Here is a 14,848-nt window from a genome sequence, read left to right on the forward strand (position 1 = left end):
GAGCCCGAAACTTTATGCATAAATAATGTGGCTCCCGAGCCAAGTCACGATTGGCAGCGTCAAGTTTATTTTTTTTCTTGATTAATGTACACATATATATACTGGAGTAGCACGAAGACAAATCAAATTGTCAAGCCAAAACAACGCAGTTATTTGCCATTATTTCGACTGGCGCTAAGAGCCCTTAAGAACTTGATTCAGTAATTGTTCTTAAAGAGAACCGGATTTCAGTACACTTTACTGATGGTTAACATATTGATCAATCAACTTTGCATGACAGACAGTTTACTTAGATACCATATCTGGACTGCTAATAAACATCGTTAAAATTTTTTTTTTTTAATTTCGAATCATGTTAATAACTCGTCGTTCGGTCGACTTTGGTTCAGCGCGTCGATCTATTTCGTTTGAACCATTAAACCAACATGGAATTTCTACGACACTCGATGAAGACTCTGAATTCGAAAATGAGTCAAGAACAGAAAGAATTCATGAAAAATGGAACGATCCTCCAATCAATCAGTGGCGCATTCTGGCCTCATGTCTTGCCTATACACTAATGGGCATGAACGATGCGTCGCCTGGCGCACTGGTTATTTATGTAAAGTTTTCAATTTTTTTTTTTTTGTTTTTTTAATTGAAAGGAAGATTACTGACATTAGTTAAAGATTGCTGCATACTACAAACAACCTTATTCTGTAATTTCGTTATGTTTGCTTGCTCCTGCTTTTGGGTACATTCTCTCAGCTTTCGCTTGTCCACTTGTGCACACTTATTTTGGTCGATGGGGTTCGTCAGTGTTATCAACCTTGCTACTGACAATTGGATACTCAATAATTTGTTTTGCGCCGTCGCTGCAAGTTCTTATTTTGGCCTACAGTATAACCGGATTAGGTAATGGAGTCATGGATGCAGCCTGGCATGCATATATTGGTGACTTGCAAGATTCAAATGAGTTACTTGGAGTCTTGCATGGCTTTTATGGCGCTGGTGCTATTTGCTCACCTTTGCTTGCAACTGCTATGGTAACTTCTGGTATTCAATGGAGCTACTATTACATTTTACTAGTTGTGATTGGTCTTGTTGTGACCGTCTTCGTGGGCTTTACATTCCTTGGCGAGACTGCAGAAAAGTACGCTTTGGAGCAAGAGTATTTAATTTCTGATGAAAATAATAACAAGAGTCAAGGAACTCTTTATGAAGCCATGATGAACAAGAATACTTGGCTGTTATGTGCTTTTCTTTTTTTTTATATGGGAGCAGAAGTCGGTCTCAGTGATTGGCTTATCACGTTCATGATTGAAGAACGACATGGTGATCCCAAAAAGATGGGAATCGTGTCAGCTGGGTTTTGGGGCGGCATTACGTTTGGTTGTGCGGTTCTGGGGTTTGTCACGGGAAAAATTGGCGAAAATTTTATGGTGTCGGTTTATTTAATCGTTGCGTTTGCGTCACAGCTAATGTTCTGGTTGTCGCCCAGCATTCCGGTGGCCACGATCAGTGTTACCTTGATTGGCATTTGTTTTGGCCCGCTTTTTCCCACCACCATGCTAGCATCTACAAAGGTCATGCCCAAGCGGCTGCACGTCATTGTGGTCGGGTTCGTGGCCGCGTTCGCTGGTCTAGGTTCGGCCATATTCCCGTTCATTAATGGGTTCATGGCCGAAGATCATGGAACATGGGTGCTGCAACCATTCATCTTAATTTTGATCTTTGCCATGTTTTGCATCTGGAAATTTATTCCTACATTTGAAACCACTGGCATGATGAATTTAGTGACGCAAGTTAATCTCAAGATTCGATCAAGGTTTCAAAACTTGGTATCTTAAAAAAAAAAAAAAAAATTTTTATATGTCTTCAACATATAAACTGGTGTACCGTTTATATATACCAAATTTGTAAAATAAAATATATATATATATATATATTCAATAAAATGAATGAACAAAACAAACCACTCCCGTCCAGTAAATGCTATTGCGTGAAAACTAAAAAACCCATATTACCCAATCTATTTGTCATTTGTTTTTTGCATCATGAGACGATGCCGATGAGCCTTCATCAAGCAGCGTTCCATCAGTTTCACCACTACTACTCACGCCACTAGTTTTTGATATTTCAATCTTGTTAATCTCTGATTGCAAATGCTGAATCTGATTAGAAATTTGGCATAGATGCTTGCGAAATTCGGTAAGTTCCCATAATCCGGGTTCATGACCAACGTGAGGCACGATCGCTCTGATCTGGTTCATCCAACCATCAGTTTCAAAATCAATTTGATCCTCGATTTCTTCCCATTCTTGCCTTGTTTCATCGTCTTCTTCACCTTCAGCCCTGTTTCTAAGAATGCGCTTGGCAACGTAAACTTCATATGAGGCTGTTAACAGAAGAATAGGGGAGTAAACAGCCTTAAAAAATAAATAATTAGAGACATCCTTAACAAATTAGTGAATCAATCACATACCAGCATGACATAGTCATTCAATTTTGCATAATACTCTTTCTTCATCCACCATTCAAGAGGAATTATCAATCCGAAAATTTCAATCAAATTTAACGGCGGAATAAATAAATTCTCATCTGGTGCTCGAACAAACCGAAGTGTCTTTTGAGAGAAAAGTGCCATGTACTCATCATTAGCATTATCATAAATTTTTTCATACGCTGAATTAAACAGGGCAATCAAAATGTTTAATAAAAGAACCGAAACAACAAAGGTGAACACGTAATTCAGTAATGCACCAAACGGGGCAGCAAAATCTTCATACGGTTCAAATTCAGGTGATCCCAAGATGGATCGAGTCATGAACGCGACATTGATCGATCCCACGTCGTACGCCCCATCGGCTGAATCCAACCCAACGAATGCCTGAAGAAATCCAATAACGATGATAATCAAAAGTACAAAAAAAACAACACTTTCTTTCATCAACTCCTTTAAAACAACAAGCATGACTCCAAAAAATTTTTGCATATCCAAATAAAGCAACAGCCGGGACCAGACCATTGGTGCAGAGAATGCCAATATTCTGTAAGACAGAGTATCGTATCCATGTCTCTTGGAACTATCATATGGACTTGCCAATGCAACCAATCGAATTATAAACGAAACAATCAACATGGAATACAGAGTGACATTAAAAACTGACCAGAAACTAAAGTAGTACCTACCGACATGATAAAACTTTGAGATTTCTTCAAACATAAATCCCAAGGTGAAAATGTAAAGCAATCCTTCTACGGGATCAAATGATCCTCCTGGATTGGCCGTATTGACTGCTCCCGTATATAATGCAAGATAAATTACAGAAAACAGAAGCTGCAAAGCATTTTGGTATAACGGAGTTTTAATTCGATCGGGATCAAAATGAGTCCAAAAGCTCGGCACGGCAACATTATCATATGAAATATATTCCAAGGGATTGTATGGGCTTTGAATTATCCACCCATGCCACATCCAGGTCATGCATTTTTGATAACCTGATGAGCCTATTACTGTCAACGCATGAAGGTCAACTGCCAATTCCAACACGCTTCTGGGATCTGTAACCTGTTTACCATTCTGCAAATACGTAAACCGGCGACACAAAATTTGCTTAAACAAAAACTCTTGATCGGTATCTAATTCGTTTTCAATAATTCTTTTCGCCAAAATCTCGCACGCCAGAGCTCGCAGCGCGTAAAGATCGGCATCGAACAAGGCAGCCAGTTCAAGCTTGTGATACCAATGTTTGCATATCAGTAAAGCAAAAATTAAGCATGCTTTCTTCTCGCCCGGTGCTGCTTGCACTGCTAATTCAATCACGTCAGGTGTAATGACAGAACCACCGGGCCTGGTTATCCTGGTCTCCTTAACTTCAATCGGAATGAGTTCATCAATCAAACTTTTCAATTTCAATGTCACAACCGTGATCTCTCGTGGACTAATGATCGAAGCAACTTGAACTTCATCTCGAGGCAAAAGTGCTGCATACACGTCGTTTCTGTTCAAGGCCGCGATTGATGGCCTTGGAATCTGATTCGATTGTAGCTCAAACGCGGAATACGCCATGTCAGGTACAGGCAATTCGCAAAATAGTGAATAATCTTTTGCTTTTCAATTAAAACAAATTGAAGTTTATTTTAATTATTAGTTTTTATTGTGTCCTTGTTGACGTCATTACTTGGTCTCTTCCGTTCACGGTGTGATTTCTTATCGCGTTGGGACTTTTTAAAATCATTTGAATTTGATCGATTGCAAGCTTACGCGCGTAATGTTGTTTGTGCAAGAGCAAGACTTGTCAATTGTAACCTGATAAACAGACTATAGCGTGTATTTTTTTAATTTAAGACGCATTAGTCTTTTTGTTTTTTAGAATTTATGAAGCTCTGGTTATAAATAGTATATTGCCATCGAAGGTGTAATAAAATACGCAACTACCACTGTCCCAATCAACTGAGGCGCTTATTAAAGGGCCTTCCCAGACTAAGATATCGTTCGAGACCGTAATGATCAATGCGCTACTAGAATAGGCATGATGTGCATTAGATTGCTTATTTAAGTATAGACCACAAGGCAATTCACTCGTACTGACTTATTTCTTGAAGAGCAAATAATTATTTTTTTTTATTAATCTATATACACAAATTACAACCAAATAAACCCCATCATTTACTATCTAGTCTGCTCCGCATCAGTTTGTTCTAAATATGCCTGTTCTGCCAATTCTTCCAATACAGATAATTCACCACTGCTTTCGCACATCGATCTAAACACGGAATGCGATTGTTGCAATAACAAATGTGGCTTATCGTATTCCTTAACCTTGCCAGCTTCCAAGACCAAGATCATGTCGTAATCAATAATTGATCTCAACCGATGCGCGATCGTGAGAATTGTCATTTGTGAAAATTCTTTCCTGATTGTTGTTTGCAATAAGGCATCAGTTTGATAATCGATCGATGCAGTGGCTTCATCAAGAATAATAACCCGCGGCGACTTTAGTAGTGATCGAGCCAGGCACATGAGTTGACGCTGGCCCTGGGAAAGATTGCCACCGCCCTCCGTGATTGGACTGTGCAAGTCAGTGAAAATATTCACATGATAATCGGCAGCCACGGGTGTGCTAATTGATGAGGATGACGGTGCGGAGACCTCATTTTCATCTATCAGATGCACACGTCGAAGAGCTTCAAAAATTGCAGAGTCGGGATACTGGTTAAACGGATCCAAATTCGATCTTACAGTTCCAGAAAAAAGGGTTGGATCTAAATTGTTGTTAAAAATAAAATAAAATAAAATAAAATAAAATTACTAAATTTCTGGTAACGAACCTTGTGGGATGATTGTCAACGCTTCTCTAAGATCTTTTAAACCGATTTCGGCGATATTAATTCCGTCAATAACAATTTTACCTTGCTCAGCTTCTAAAAATCTGAAAAAAGCTGATGCTATCGTTGATTTTCCGGCACCAGTCCTACCCACGATTCCAATCTTCCACTTAGGCTTGACCGAGAACGACACGTCGCTTATAACTAATGGCAAATCTGGAGCATATTTTAATGACAACCCGCTGACCTCGATCGCGCCTTTCTCGGGCCAACCTAACGGTGGCCTGGAATTAGAAACAATATCGGGCGCTTCCTGTTCAATCTCTGTATACTCAATCAATCGTTCAATACTGTTCATGTTCATTTCCATTACCGCGTAAAGAACAACAAGCCATAACATGTTTTCGGTAAACGTGATTGCATACGTCAAGCACAATCCTGCCAATCCGGAATCAATCTTGCCCACGTTCCAAATCATAAACGCACCTGCCAATGTGGAAACAAGTCCGCCACTGACCTCAACCAAAAAAGACATCCATCTGGTGCATGCCCACAAGGCGAGGTATGGCCTGGTAAATGTATCTACTTTTGCCATGTTCTCATCCGCAAATCTAGATTCATACCCGTAGGCCCGAATCGTGCTTAGTCCAGCCAATGTTTCACCAAAATGTTGAAAAATTGGACTTCGCAAAACAGACTGCATGCGTTTCAATTCTCTTGAGGATCTGAGATAACAAAGGTTAATCAAGTAAAAAATCGTCGTGATTAAAATTCCGGCAAATATAAAACTTGGTACAATGGCCGTAATCAAAATGATGATGACCAAAAGGGCAAGAATCGAATGCACGACTGATAACGCATCCGGTGCAACTTCTTGGTCGATGTCTTGAATATCCTTTGAGAACCTGTTCATGATGCGGCCGATTGGAGTCTGGTCAAAAAACCTTGGCTTGGCTCGCATGATTGTGCGCAAAAGTCTTTCAAAGATTCGACGTGACGCATTTATGCTTCCCCAAAATACAACACCTTCTCTAAAAAACGACACAAACATGTAAATCAATGACATGACACCGTATATACATAGGTAAAATACTAATGAATGACCACTGCCAATCACATATGTTGATTGTTCTACGCTGCCAGCTTCTGCCCATTCTCTGATCCACCATGACTGACCAATAAGGCCGCTTTGCTGGGCAATAACGGCAACAAGCACAATGATCCAGTAAATATGACCGCCCATGGAGGAAAGGTAGGTATGATAAACTGACCATTTAACCTGACCAACTGCTTGTTCCTCAACCTGGACTAATGGTGCAGCTTTCACTTTCGTTGTAACACGTTCAGCATTATTAGCTGCGTCGGCAGTATCAATAATCTCCGACGTTTCCGGTACCGTGTTGTTCTTTGCCAATACTGATCCGCGTGGGACCACGCCGGTATTCTTGGCTGCAATGTCATGTCCAGATTGCACTCTTGAAGGTGCCTTGGACGCTTCGCGGGATGACAAGGATGACTTCAAAGCTTCATCATCAGCGATTAATCCGGCGTGAAGAATTGCCTCAGGCGTACCCTGAAACTTGACACGTCCATGTTCAATTAAGATCACATTCTTCGCACCGACCAGTGTTAGCGAAACATTGTGAGACACGAGGATGCAAGTCCGACCAGCCATCATTGGACCCAAAATGCATCTCTCATATATCCACAATGCAGAATGAGAATCAACCGCACTAAGGCAGTCATCCAAAATCAAATGTTGTGCAGAAGAATACAATGCGCGAGCTAATGAAATTCTTTGCTTCTGGCCACCTGACAATGCAATCCCTTTCTCGCCAACCTCGGTCTCGTCAGCTGCATCTAAAATTTCAAAATCACGAAGTAAGGCGCATGCTTCGATACAGGCTTGATACCTTCTCGGACTATATTCTGAACCAAATAAAATGTTATTTTTTATTGAATCATTGAGCAGCCACGCTTGTTGTGAGCAATAGGCAACGGAATCTGAAAACCCATTTGTTCGATCGATTTTTGGTAATTTTCCCTGACTTGGACTGGGCAAGAAAACATTGCCTTCCAACAATTTCATTTCACCCAATAATGCCATCAACAATGAAGTTTTACCTGACCCAGTCGATCCAATAATCACAGTCAACTTACCGACTTCAAAATTTATATTCAAATCTCGAAGTTGAAATTGACTCCGATCGTCAGAATCGCCCCAAGTAAATGATGCATTCTCAAATCCAATATATGGCGAATTTGGTCCTCGAGCAGTTGAAAGTTGGACGTACTTGTCAGTTGATTCCTCATTCATGAATTCACCGACACGTCCGAGCGATACCTTAACGTCGATAATATCTGAAACCATCTCAGCAAGACGATCGAGAGGTGTCCGCATAAGATTAAAGAGTGCCACAGAACTGAACGCAACAGAAGGGGTAAGATCTCGCTTGGCCACTAAGGTGTAAAATCCAAACGTAACAAACGTGATTATCGTAGGAAATCCAAACCAAATGATGACTATACGTACATGAGCTTATAATCGCGGTATGATAAAAATTAAAAAAAAAAAAAATAGTACCTGCAACAGCCCATAAAATATATCTCTCCTTGAGCTTCCCGATTTCCTCGTCCCGAATAGACATGAGCTGTTTTTTAAACATTGGTTCCCAAGCGAAAAATTTGACAATTTTAATGCTTTGCAAAATTTCGTTGGTCTTATGAATGCGTCGATCCGTGATTGCCATCAGTTCCGTTTGAATCTTTCCAAATTTTTTAGAAAACCAATAATTTAACGGCATGACTGCAGTCATGGTTGAAATGCCAGCCAACGCGCTCCATCCCAATGTCTGCAGGAGCAAAACCAAGGCTACGACAATCATAACTATTCCTTTCATCAACTGTGCTGCTTGGGCCATTGCTTCAGAGATCTTGACCGCATCAATTGACATCAAATTAATAATTCTGCCCATATTATTCTTGTCCAAATCTTGAGAATCACCGTCGTCTTCATCCTCCTGGCTATCTTTATGATTATCGTCATGTTTCTCACCTGAAGATTTCTTTCGAATCACTGGTGCAATGATTCGTCGTCGAAGTGCTTTAGTATAAATCTCGCTGATAATAACCGATCTAATTTTGATGCATAGCAACCTAAACCCCCAAACGGCTCGAGCAGTGAAGACTGAATAGATTATGGACGAAAACATCAGTAAAAACACATAAAACCACGCCACATGACAGGGCCGCTCATCCGGATTCTCCATGTATTCTAGTATAGCCTTAACTAACAAAGTCGGCACGAAAGATAAGAACGCATATACCGCAGTATCTAGTGATGACAGGGCAAAATCCCAGTAAAAATATTTAAACAAGCCATGAACAAATGACAAGCTCCCTCGTACGTCGCGAAACTGGATTGAAACCCTGCAAGATCGCAGGTCGTCTTCTAAGTCCCAAACATCTTCAATAGTCAACGGACGAAACATGCCGACCTTAACCAAGCTGCCAACCCAGGAAAACGAAAGAACCGAAAACAAACTGGCCATCGGCTGAGGATTTGGTTCAAGTCCCTTAACGGTTTCAATGTATGCCGGCGGATGACCAACTGGCGAGGCGAGCGTGACAATGCACACGCCAGTAGACACAAGAAAATTAGCCACCGTTATTAACTGCGTTAAAAAACTGACGTTACGAATAAAGATTGTGCGCAAATCCAGAGATGCAATAAGCCAAGATAAGAAGTACATAAATATGGCATGCACATATATCATGATCGGAACCGATATTAAAAGTCGTGAATTTTTGTATAACGACAAAAAAAACAAGTACAACTAATGAAAACGTTAGTCGTTTATCAGAGCACTCGACAGAGCAAGAGGCCTACCCAAAATAATATAGCAATCGACGACCTCATAGCAACATGATTCCATTCTTCTTCTGGATCATAAAATAATCTGACTGCCAGCACGGCAAAATGAAACATAATGATGGCTAGCAGCAAGAATTGCTCTGACGCAGCCCGCGCCCGATCGCCGCGTTGCCGAACAAACCTGATTTCCACATCACCCACATCGGCATTACCACGACCGTCTTCATGGTAAATGCCCTCATGATGATTGCGACTATTCCTACGATGAGACGCGTGATCAAAATTCGGTGGCTGGTCGATGCTCAACAGGCTGATTTCACGTTGCAGCGGACTCAGCTCAGTCACAGATGAGCCCGAGTAGCCATTTTCATTTGTGTTAAGCCGGTAAAGCTCATTATCAGAGTCCGAACCATTATCGTCAGTAAATCGTGAATTGAACACTAACGGGGTACCATCCACGTCTTCGTCTTCGTCTTGATCTTCTTCGTCGTCATCTGCAAGAGCAATCGGCCCACTGCGACGTCGCCTTCGTAACCGAGCGTATGCTCTTTTCAACGAATTTTTCCAAACTCGCTCAATGCGAGGCCATATATATGATGATAATGAAAAAATCGATATTGAAACAGCTATAATAGGGGCCCAGAATTGCAGATACCTGTAATTTCAATTAGAGATCAACAGATTAATATTGGCAATTCATAATCCGAACTGAATAACCACGGCAGATTTTAAATAATGCGCAATGCAATTTTAACCTCAAAAAAAGCATACTTCTCATTAACACAAGGATTCAAATCGCCGACTTCCCAGATAGGACCTGGGCAGCGAAATAGTGACGCCATAACTAAATTAGTTGATCTCGCCAGTCCATGCAATAAACGATCTTTTCTTTGTAATCAAAACCAATATTTTCCCTTTAAAACAAACAAAAAAATAAAAACAAATTGTAAAAAAAAAGAGAAAAAGCTGGAAGAAACAGCGCAAAGGAGGTTAAAGTCTTGGATCAAGGTGTGCCTACTACGTTACGACTTTAAAGTTGATCACAGATTCACCAGATTCGGAATAAGGCTTTTACGCATTAATTTTTTGAGTTACATAGCACGAGTCATGATTGACAATTTATAGAAAGTTCTTTTATATATACGTGCAATAGCATTCAAAATGTAAATTTATTATATTAGAGCTTTGCGAGTTGCTCTGCAACAAGCATATATCTAAAATATTTCAAAAGAGTTACGCTCAAACAAAACTAGGCTGAAAAAAACAAAATTAAAAAAAAAATATAAATGAAAAAAGGTATGATCTGCTATCAAGTTTAGCCGGTCCTGCGGACTTTTGAGAAATGAAAAACAAACCAATTTCTTTCTGCTTTCTTTTTTTCAACTGTTTCAAAATTTTTTGGATGTCCTCTTATAAAGGTAACTCGAACGAGACGTTCACGTCAATCTCCCGAGCAAGGGTAACAACCTTGGAAAGCTGGCACACCTTCTGTGCTGCCTCGTCAAGGTCGGTGAAGGAAAAGATCTTCAATCCCGAGTTGGAAATGAGTCTCTGGGCTTCCTCGACATTTGTTCCCTGTAATCTAGCCACGATCGGGATGTTGATGTTCATATCCTGAGCAGTGGCGATCAATCCCTTGGCAATGTTGTCGCAACGGACAATGCCTCCAAAAATGTTGACAAAAATGGCGGTGACCTTTGACTCGCGGAGAAGAATGTTAAAGGCCTCACGAATGGCTTCGGCAGTAGCACCACCGCCACAGTCAAGGAAGTTAGCTGGATCACCACCGTAAAGCTTGATGATGTCCATGGTAGCCATGGCGAGACCAGCTCCGTTGACAAGACATCCGATGTTGCCATCAAGTTTGATAAAGTTCAGGTTGAACTTGGCAGCCTCGAGCTCGTCCGCGTCCTCCTGGGACTGGTCCCTCCACGACCAAACCTCGCTTTGCCTAAACGACGCGTTGTCATCGAAACCGAGTTTGGCATCAACAGCCAAGACGCGGTGATCAACAGTTTCGGAAAGCGGGTTGATCTCAACTTGGGTGGCGTCCTTATCCTTGAAAACGCGATACAGGTTCTTGACAATTTCAGCCGCCTCAGGGACTGCGGAGGCGGAAAATCCAAGCGATGACGCAACTTTACCGGCAAGTTCGTCGGTGACCCCCTTGTGGATGTCGACCGGGGTGGTGAAAATCGCATCTGGGCTCTCCTTGGCGACGGTCTCGATATCAACACCACCCTGGCTGGATGCCACAATGACAGGTCCACGGGTGGCACGGTCGAGCAAGATGGCGAGGTAAGCCTCCCTGCGGACGAACTCGCGCTCGACTACGTAAACAGCAGTGCAGATCTTGCCAGCAGCACCAGTCTGCTTTGTGATCAGCTTGTGATTGAGCATCTGCTCGGCATAAATCTTGGCCTCGAGCGGCGAAGAAATTAGCTTGACACCGCCCTTAAGACCGTTGTCGAACGTGCCCTTGCCTCGACCACCAGCCAAAACCTGAGCCTTGATAACCAAGTCTTCTGAGTTAAGATCTTGAGCGACCTTTTCAGCACCTTCGGGAGTAGTAGAAGCCTCACCAGCTGGGACCGGAACACCATACTTTTGCAAGTTAGCATTGAGCCAATGTAGATGAGTGGTTGACGACAACAATAACTTACACTCTTAAGTATGGCAGCAGATCTGTACTCATGAAGAGAGAGAAAACGTTTTTGTTGAGCAACTCCGGATCGCTAAAGGATTCGTTAGTACTAACGTAATATGATTGTGGAACGTGCGTGCGCTTGGGATGAGTCGATGTCCCGATGGGAAAGCCACTCATCCGAAGGCCCCGCGGCAACCCGGCACACAATGTTCCCAAACAACAAAACATAAAATATCATTAAAAACAAAAAAAAAATTAAATTAAATTGTGAAAAATGATTAATGTCATAAATAAAAAAACAAGTGCTGATTTTATTCGACATGCCACCAATGGCCACTCAATTGAGATTGAAACATCATGAAGAGCTTTTCGCACCAGTCAATCCAGATAAACCAAACCCAGGTTCTCTAGAAAAGACATATCAAAAATCAATTGAGTCGCATCCAGGAGTGATGCCACCGACATTGAATTGATTTCAAACCCGAGCGAGGAAACGAGCAAAACATAAAAGAAAAAAAATAATAAAGGCAATTTACCTGTCTGAGCACGCCAGCGCGCGATGAAGCAGAAAGAACGCGAGAAGCACCCTTAAACATCATTGTGGAAAAAACCAACGAAGAAAAAAGGGGAAGTGGAGTGTTAGCGGATTGGAAATAAGAAAAAGAACAAGAGTGGATGGAGAGAGGAAGTAAAAGCGGGAACTCAGCTCTAACTATATATGTATATAATTTATCGCTTTGGGGCGTCCAGTTTGCCGCAGCGCGGTGCTTTTTTTTTGCACGCATCCGACATAAAATCTGGATATTGGTCTCGGCAAGCGGATTTGGTAGCACCATAGCAGTAATACTTGATGGCGTCTGATCCGGCATTGGTGGCATCTCGCTTCGCCGTATCTGTGGCCCAAACTAAATCGCTGGTTGCGTCGTGGCTAGACTCCGCCTCGTCGTCGTCGTCGTCGTCATCGTCGTCGAAATCGAATGGCGTGGACGACAACGATGACAACAAAGTCGAGGACGCAGATTTTTCAAAAAGATACGGTGTAATTGTTGGAAAGTACGTAGAGATTTTTTTTTTTTTTTTTTAAATTATTGATTGTATGACCGTTGTAGAGGGGGCGTGGGTTCAAAAATAATACAAGACTCGCAAGCAACCACGGGACCAGACACATCGGCAATGACCTATCGGCAACGGAAAACGATCGAGTTTATGCAAAAGCAGGCTTTGAAAAGGCAAGCGTTAAACGCACGATCAACGGTGGCGGCAAGGCCATCAACTAGTGGGAATAAATCAATCAATGGCAACAATAGCAACAGGAACGGTCGTGAAGAACATGATGACGACGACGAGGAAGAAAGCAGAGCTTCCGGAGTGACGGGAAAAAAGAGGAAAGAATCGGTGTTGGATGATATTTTACAACAACGGCAAGGTCTGCCAACAAAAAAACAAAAACAAAAAAAACAAAAGCAAAAAAAGTAAAAACAAATAAACAATTCAATATATATTATGTTCAAAACATTAACAAAACAAACAAAAAAAAACTTTTATTCTTTTTAAAACTCCCACTAACAAAATGAAATAAAATTAACCCGGTGCAAATTACAAAAAAAAAATATTACAATTGCATAGCATCTCTTGCGATGCCTTCTCGAAGTTCCCTTCGGATCTCTGGTCCAATTTTAGGATGAAATCTAGCCTTGAGAACGTCCAACAGGGCTTCCTTCTGTTCCTCAGTAATATCATTCTTGTATCTCTGAGCAAACGCAAGAAAAGCCTGGTGCCAGAGCACGGGTAAGCCGGCTTGTTCATTAAGCCCGTCAGGCAGTTTCTGCCTGAATCTAATGAAGTGGAACACGACCGCGTCCACGACCTTGTATGGCAGTGCATATTTTTTATCAATCAACACCCTCATGAACAGCGAGTTTGCGCCTGAATAGGTTTCCATATCAGCCAGGCGCAGCAACGCGGCTGATGAGTGCAAGGCCGGGATCGATACCTTGGACAACACCGAGCCAACAATGACTGCTTCCTTGAGCGTACAAGTGCCAGATTCGCATAGAGGGAAAAGAAATCCCTTAAAAAAAGCGGCTGGCTTGTAAAGAGATTTCTTAATTGCCCGGTACAAATGATAATTTAATGTTTTGTTTTCTCGAATGTCGTCGCGCACGCGGTCTAATAAGATGTCGGACAAGAATCGTTGCGATTGTTTGGATTTAAGCCCCGACACAAACAATTTTGTAGCTTCATAGCATGCATTAGGCGACCATTGGTCCGGAATGGTCAAAAACAACACGTCTTCCCAGTTTTTCAGAGCCGGAATGATTTTAAACGCCTTGGGCAACTTGCCCGACCGATACCGTGACAGTAACAAGCCAACTTTTTCATATACTTCGACCACTTTGGGTGGGAATTCAGGTTCAGATTCAACACCGGATGCCTGCCGCCGCTGGTCTAATTGCTGCTCGTGTAATTTTTCCATAATCTTGTCTGCCAATGTGACTGACTGGCCAGGCCGGAATGAAGACGGAATGAATTTCTCAAACAATGCGCCGTCGTCGTTGTGGAGTCCAAGACTGTCAATGGTATCCCGCTCAAAATCCGCATAGTCTTCGTCTTCGTCTTCGTCGTCTTCGAGGTCATGTCCATCGTCTTCATCATCATTATCAATATCTTCAAAGTCGTCATCGTCGGCGAGCTTGGCAAATTGCGCAGGCCGGCGGCCTTCGGACGCAACCTCATCCTGCTGTTCTCTAGCCAATCGCAAAATCTTTCTCGACGTGGCAGCGTCAACAAACTGATTCTCGTCGTCATCATCTTCATTGCCGTTACTCTTGACCTTGCCGTTGCTGCTATTTTTCCCTGCCCGGCGCTCAGATTTTGTCACGAGCTTGCCATCACCAAGTGCAGCAGTCTCGTATGTATGAAGCAACGGATCATGACGCTGCTCCGATTTTTGTTTCGAAGCCTTGGGCATTTTTTTTTTTGCTGCAGTTGCTATTCGGTTGGCTTCTGGTTAGCTT

General features: G+C 42.0%; 6 protein-coding genes across 6 annotated transcripts; 2 read left to right on the plus strand and 4 right to left on the minus strand.

Moving 5' to 3' along the window:
• Positions 1-64: 64 nt before the first annotated feature.
• On the plus strand, positions 65-1,938 carry V1514DRAFT_334850 (major facilitator superfamily domain-containing protein). The gene is made up of 2 exons (XM_066928289.1): positions 65-601; positions 669-1,938. The coding sequence occupies exons 1-2, from the start codon at positions 353-355 to the stop codon at positions 1,827-1,829; spliced, it is 1,410 nt and encodes a 469-aa protein (XP_066781978.1). The 5' UTR covers positions 65-352; the 3' UTR covers positions 1,830-1,938.
• On the minus strand, positions 1,935-4,289 carry V1514DRAFT_334852 (uncharacterized protein). The gene is made up of 2 exons (XM_066928290.1): positions 2,465-4,289; positions 1,935-2,408 (listed from the first exon to the last, which is right to left on the minus strand). The coding sequence occupies exons 1-2, from the start codon at positions 4,049-4,051 to the stop codon at positions 2,019-2,021; spliced, it is 1,977 nt and encodes a 658-aa protein (XP_066781979.1). The 5' UTR covers positions 4,052-4,289; the 3' UTR covers positions 1,935-2,018.
• A 296-nt stretch (positions 4,290-4,585) lies between these two features.
• V1514DRAFT_334856 (uncharacterized protein) lies at positions 4,586-10,198 on the minus strand (the record flags this gene model as incomplete). The annotated part of the gene is made up of 5 exons (XM_066928291.1): positions 9,956-10,198; positions 9,200-9,839; positions 7,895-9,146; positions 5,314-7,833; positions 4,586-5,247 (listed from the first exon to the last, which is right to left on the minus strand). Coding segments are annotated over exons 1-5 (5,072 nt in total), but the record flags the coding sequence as incomplete, so codon positions are not given.
• Positions 10,199-10,326: 128 nt separating this feature from the next.
• Positions 10,327-12,563, minus strand: V1514DRAFT_334858 (succinate--CoA ligase). Its single transcript, XM_066928292.1, has 3 exons — positions 12,368-12,563; positions 11,848-11,919; positions 10,327-11,788 (listed from the first exon to the last, which is right to left on the minus strand). Exons 1-3 carry the CDS (start codon positions 12,428-12,430, stop codon positions 10,595-10,597), a joined length of 1,329 nt encoding a protein of 442 aa, XP_066781981.1. The 5' UTR covers positions 12,431-12,563; the 3' UTR covers positions 10,327-10,594.
• Positions 12,564-12,590: 27 nt separating this feature from the next.
• Positions 12,591-13,395, plus strand: V1514DRAFT_334861 (uncharacterized protein). The gene is made up of 2 exons (XM_066928293.1): positions 12,591-12,884; positions 12,941-13,395. The coding sequence occupies exons 1-2, from the start codon at positions 12,682-12,684 to the stop codon at positions 13,305-13,307; spliced, it is 570 nt and encodes a 189-aa protein (XP_066781982.1). The 5' UTR covers positions 12,591-12,681; the 3' UTR covers positions 13,308-13,395.
• V1514DRAFT_334862 (Bystin-domain-containing protein) lies at positions 13,305-14,832 on the minus strand. The gene has a single exon (XM_066928294.1). It carries the CDS (start codon positions 14,800-14,802, stop codon positions 13,444-13,446), a length of 1,359 nt encoding a protein of 452 aa, XP_066781983.1. The 5' UTR covers positions 14,803-14,832; the 3' UTR covers positions 13,305-13,443.
• Positions 14,833-14,848: the final 16 nt, after the last annotated feature.

Source organism: Lipomyces japonicus (genome assembly GCF_038497905.1).
Source record: "Lipomyces japonicus strain CBS 7319 unplaced genomic scaffold V1514scaffold_36, whole genome shotgun sequence".
NCBI classification, from domain to species: Eukaryota; Fungi; Ascomycota; class Lipomycetes; order Lipomycetales; family Lipomycetaceae; genus Lipomyces; species Lipomyces japonicus.